We start from the raw sequence: 5,837 nt of genomic DNA, 5'->3' as shown, positions 1-5,837 counted from the left end.
AAACTTTACTGGTTTTGGAAAAGAAAATCCCAAGCAGGAGGGCGGCTTGTTTTTATTTTTGGTAGAAATAGGGAAAATTTAGGGTTGTGAATTTTTTTTTGGTAGAGATAGGGGGTGGCTTTTAATTTTTTTTTTTTAATTAAAAAAAATAACATATTATTTTTTAATGTAAAATAAAAAAATTAAAATATTTTTTAAAATTTTATTATTTATAACATTTATATTCTATATTCACATGGATTTTTTCTTAATTTTTTCATATAAATATTCAAACTTTAATATATATATTTTTTAATTTTTCTGAGTTGATCCGGATTGACCCAGGTTGACCCATAAAACCCAGGACCTAGCCCTTTAACCGGGTCAATTCCCGGACCGGGTTTAATAACTATGACTTGTATAAATTTTAATATATAATTAGGATTTTTTTTAGTTAAAAAACACTGAAAAAACCAAAAACTGTATATTCATTTATTCCGATTCACAGTAAAACACAGATTAAATAGCTAATCGGGTCAAATTGCCACCCCTCTACCTTACCTGCTAGAAACAGAAATGATGAAAAAAATAAAACCTTAGTTCAAGCACACCAGGGCCTTGAAGCCTAGAATAGGGCCTAATTTCAATTAGTAAATGACAAAGACAATAACAAACGAGGTAACGACAATTTTACACAAACAACTATGTAGTTCGAGGAATCGATCTTCAAACATTCCAATCTAAAAAATGTTACAAGGAATGATATGATACTCATTAGTAACTCTCCTGTAAAGTGGTAAAATTAGGCAAACATATTCTACTTAAGACATCCATTGAAGCATGTAAAACCCACCAAAGAGTGTTTACATGTCGCAGTGCTACAACCTCGGGAAAGTTTTCCAATGCAGACCAGCATCTACTAACATTCATTAAATTCTGGACCAGCGATGCACTTATTCAGAAGCAGGAATCTAGAGTTGCTCTTATACCTTCCCTTCCCTTCAGTGATTTCTACAAGTTATTGTGTATATAAAAGTTTTTCAACCAGCTTTGTTGATCAGCCAATAAATGATGGAAGCCTTCCAGCTTCAAACAGTTTTTCCTATTTATACTCCACCAGCCACAAAACCTACCGGACAATAAATCTGCTCGAGTTTACTGCAATTAGGATGTTCTAACATGCTTTGGATTCCACATCCAACCAAACCAGCCGCTTTCTCCAGTTTTGAGATCTACATTTCTCCTTTTATTTTTTGCTGTGGTGCCGTGTGAAGTTTTTATTGGTGCTGAATTCTTGGAGGACTGCTGGGCACTTTCGGTCCCTGTAGATGCATCTACAATCTGATTCATCCTTTCCAACACCTCACTCATCTTGGGACGTAATTTTGGGTTTCTAACTAAGCATCGGTTGGCTATATTTGCAAGCTTGTGGGCTGACTTGAGGATGTCTTTCTGCTCAAGCCTGGGATCCACTATTTGCTTGAATTTCTTGGCGTCTGATAGGTATGGTCTTATCCATTCCAAGAGCTTCTGCTCACTCTTGGGTCGGTTTCGATCCAAAGGGCGCCTTCCTGTAATGAGTTCATAAAGGAAGACCCCATAGCTCCAGACATCACTTTTGGATGTGAGACGTCCTGTTTGGACGTATTCAGGAGCTGCATATCCCATGGTTCCTACAACCTGATGGAAATAACCAATTGCAATTATTGCACGAGAATGAACAGTTTTGATTATAAAGAAAATGTTAACATAGTGTTAGTGCACCAACCTACGGCCAAAGCATAAAGTCTAAACTGCATTCTGAAAGGAAAAAAAAGAATGAAAAGCATAAATAAAAAATTCTATTCGGTTTCTGAGTTATTTAAAATGAACCCGTTTCTTCTATCATGTATGTGGAAAAGGTTTATGCATTTCATAGTTCTCAACCTCTATTGTGCATATTCCTTTGAGGCAAAACCCAGACTCCCTAAGACATGCTAGTACACAGAACTAAAAGCATCCTAATCACAAGAAAGAATAAAAAGAACAAAAATGCTGAAGCAGCTCTGATGCGCACTATTAAACAAGCAAGCACTCAAATGAACAATTTCCCAATAGTTGTTCCATTATCTTTGGAGTGGCCAGGTTTAATATATTTTATTCTGTTAGATGAGCTTATCAAGTACACTGGAAGCAGTAAAATAAGGCTAGGTTTGGGTCCTGGAGCTTGATAGTAAGCCGATTTCCATCTATATGAGCCTTTCGAACTGCATAATGCCTAGAATGCAAGGTGCTCAAATCCATGCAATCACTTTATTCCAGTTATCCGCATATTGTGTTGAGATCAATAAAACTAAATAATCCCGAAATCCCACAAGAGATAAGGAAAACTGTATGACTTTCAATTGTCATGATGCAGCTTTCAAAGGGATAGTTGGGTGATCAAAAGCAGACCCAGATAAGATAATTGACTACACAAGAAATATGCAGAATATATAAGCAACATAATTCAAGATTCTATTCCGGTAATTAGCTCAGTAGTGATGAAATTTTAGGAGATTTCAAAGAGTAAATCCCATCCAGATATTGAATAAAGGTTCATTTCTAGCATGCTAAAAGTAAGCACCAATTGGTGAAACGGATATCAAGTATTAATTAGATCACATTGCCTGAACATACCGCAGTTGAAACATGAGTCAATCCTTCAGAAGGTCCTAGCCTTGCCAACCCAAAATCTGATAGCTTGGCGTTCCACTGCTCATCTAAAAGAATGTTTGATGATTTGAAATCCCTGAAGATGATCTATGACAGTCAATTAAAAAAAACTAGTCAGCATTATCAATTAGGCTTGATAGCTTAACCACATATCACAGATTACCACAAACTTTAATTAATTGTTCACAATTGACTTTATGTAGAAATCCCTCACCCGCAACCACTTTTAGGCTCTTTTTTTTTTCTTTTACAGGGAATAAAAAACTACAGAATTTTAGAAAAAAATAGCAAGCTACAAGAACAATGTTGGGGAGATGGGAAATGAAATACAACCCTGAGAAAAATGAAGCATTTCCACAGGGGGCTGCCAAATCTTAGGTGCACTGAAAGGGAATTTTGAAGCACCATACCTGAAAATCCATTTCTTCATGTAGATACTTTAAGCCACGAGCAGCATCTTGGGCTATCCTCAGTCTCATGGCCCATGGAAGAGGTTTATCTGATCGGATGGATAAATGGTCCTCAACACTTCCCTTGGACATAAATTCATATATTAGAAGCCGCTGCATTCCTCTTTCATCTTCATCCGCACAGTAACCAACTAATTTGACAAGGTTCGGATGCTCGACTACTCCAAGAACATTTACTTCGGTGATCCATTCTTTGTGCCCCTGCCAACCAAATGGTGTGAGCTAAGATTAAGACTGCTCAAAACACAAGTATAAATGCAAGACTGTCATCAGCTCAACAAAGCATCTTTCTGAAAACTGTGGGCAAATCTTGAAAAAGATTTTTGTTCTAGCAATGGAGATACCTTTGAAAGTATAGCAAAATAAATATCTTCTACAATTCTATCAATGACATTAAAAACTAGGTGTTGACATGAGGAATAAGACTTGCCTGCATCCCTCTTTTACCCAGCTGTTTCACAGCAATTTCAAGCTTTGTAGTTGGATCCTCGGTGCTCTTAATAGATCCTCTATAAACGCAACCGAATCCACCTTCTCCAATCATGACAGAACGGCTAAAATTCTTGGTAGCTGACTTAAGCTCAGAAACTGTGAACACTCTGAGATTGCTGGGCCTTTGAGACATACTAGGAAGTGAGGGCCTAACCATGGACTCTGTGCTGGTACCAGAGACATTGTGAGAATTCAATTCAGAACCAGATCTTCCTATATCACGATCAGCACCTGGAGAATTCACAGATTGAACAGAGACTGACTTTGGAGCTTTTGGTTCATCCGTCTTGTCTCCACCGTGGAATGAAAAGCACTTCATTGCCCCCAACGAATGGGCGTAGATAAATCTGGTTGTCACGAATTCAGGAGCAAAGAAAGAAAGCCTTGATAAGATGCAGCAACCTAAAAACTCAAAAACAACAGTGTTCATTAGAAATGTGTCCACAAAATAGAATGCAAAAGGAAAGTATAAAAACAAAAGCTGCACAAAATATGATGTTCATTCTCAGGATACAGTGGATCAGATCATTAGCAATAGTTGGAACTCAAAATTCTCTCTTTGCATATTTTTGTGAGGTTAAATTTGAAAACCAACCAGAAACACCCGCAAGATTGATTTGTGCAAAAAAAGTTATTAAAAAACAAAGAAGGAGAAAGAAAAGAACAGGACAGAGAGACAGCGCTTGTGGTTCACTTCTTGCCGGATTCAGGAAATTGATAACCAACAAGATTTCCCAAGTTCATGCAACATAAGCAAAATAGAAAACAAGAATAACCTACGAAATTAAAAGGCACGAACAAGTCAATAACTACTGGCTCAATACTGTCTGCTTTCTTTTGATAATTTCTCTCAAGATGTTTACCGTTCTCATTCTCCCAGTTCCAAGGTTATCCTTCAATGAATTCAAAATCAGGTGAGAGTGAAATCAAGAAATCAAAATTAATACTGATACTGATACAATCTATTGACACACACAATCTCTCTATCTGTGGCAAAACAGCAAGACCATCCAAATTTTCAGCAAAATAAAGGTGCAAAATCCTGGAGAAGCAGGCAAACCTCACCTTCAAATCTTCCTGACGGGATTGCTTAACCTCAGTTCCCAAACAACGAGTAATTTGAGAAGAGACCCTTCAGTCAATGTCCCAAAAAGACCTTAATAAACTAATTATTTAGATCAAAAGGCCTCAAGAAACTAGTGAAAGTCTGCAGTCCATAGTCTACACACGGCATCTTGGCGTGGAAGTCAGCTTACCCAAAAAAAAGCAGAAGGGACCCATGTCATTATTAAATAATAGTATTTAATTAGATACGAAGACATGACAACCTTGAAAATCCAATTCTTGCTTGCTCTGTGGATGTGATAGAGTGGAGGGGTCTTGCATGGAGACGGTGGGAGGGAGAGGACAGTGTTGTCAGTCTTCTGTGGGGCATGGGTATGAGTCATCTAAGTCAGGTCGGTTTTGGATGGAATTGGCACCCATTAAACAAGCTTACCTCTTCTTTCATTCCACGTTCCACATTCCACATTTGATTATGGAGTGACTAATTAAATTAAATTAAATTAAATTAATAAAAAGGAAGATGTATTACTATAACTTTTCAATATGTTTGTTTTCCTATTTTTAAAAAAATTATTTATTTTAAATTAATTTTTTTAATGTTTTTATATCGTTTTGATATATTAATGTTAAAAATATTTTAAAAAAAATATTTTAATATATTTCTAAAAATAAACACTTAAAAAAAATAATTACAATACTTTTAAACACCTCTTAAAAACTCATAACACTATATTGAAATAATATTAAAAAGAACTTACCGCTATCCAAAAACCTTTAACCAAGAATTTGGAGGTAAGATAATTATTTTTCCGTGATTCAATGTTATTTTTAAATTGTTCAGTGGTAAATTAGTTTTTTTAATTTTTTAAATAGTTAAATTACTAAAATACCTTAAAGATAAAAAAAAAAAAAGGGCTCGATCCAAAATTTTTATGTCTTTTTTTTATTTTTTTTATTAAAGTTAAATCCCTTAATTACTCCTGCATCAAAATTAATAAAATTATCTTCCAGATTTATTTATTTTTTGTTCATCGTGATTTTTTTTGTTATGTCAAGTTATTCAAGGGCATTTTGTGTTCTAATAAATGTGAAAATAAAAAATAAAAAAAATTGTTGCCTAAAATGATTTATTAGCTT

General features: G+C 35.3%; 1 protein-coding gene across 4 annotated transcripts; it reads right to left on the bottom strand.

Annotated features, from left to right (window-relative positions):
* Positions 1-597: 597 nt before the first annotated feature.
* LOC133690255 (serine/threonine-protein kinase PCRK1-like) lies at positions 598-5,055 on the bottom strand. 4 transcript variants are annotated; one of them, XM_062110484.1, is made up of 6 exons: positions 4,701-5,055; positions 4,416-4,528; positions 3,574-4,037; positions 3,084-3,344; positions 2,638-2,760; positions 598-1,659 (listed from the first exon to the last, which is right to left on the bottom strand). In XM_062110484.1, the coding sequence occupies exons 3-6, from the start codon at positions 3,952-3,954 to the stop codon at positions 1,144-1,146; spliced, it is 1,281 nt and encodes a 426-aa protein (XP_061966468.1). In that variant the 5' UTR covers positions 3,955-4,037; positions 4,416-4,528; positions 4,701-5,055; the 3' UTR covers positions 598-1,143. The 4 variants fall into 4 exon arrangements, with proteins under 4 accessions (XP_061966468.1, XP_061966469.1, XP_061966467.1 ...); XM_062110485.1 differs by having other exon boundaries at positions 4,499-4,528; XM_062110483.1 differs by lacking the exon at positions 4,416-4,528 and having other exon boundaries at positions 4,701-5,054.
* Positions 5,056-5,837: the final 782 nt, after the last annotated feature.

Source organism: Populus nigra, chromosome 3, assembly GCF_951802175.1.
Source record: "Populus nigra chromosome 3, ddPopNigr1.1, whole genome shotgun sequence".
NCBI lineage: Eukaryota > Viridiplantae > Streptophyta > Magnoliopsida > Malpighiales > Salicaceae > Populus > Populus nigra.
The sequence above is the reverse complement of the archived record's forward strand: the minus strand, read 5'-3'. Positions and strand labels throughout refer to the sequence as shown.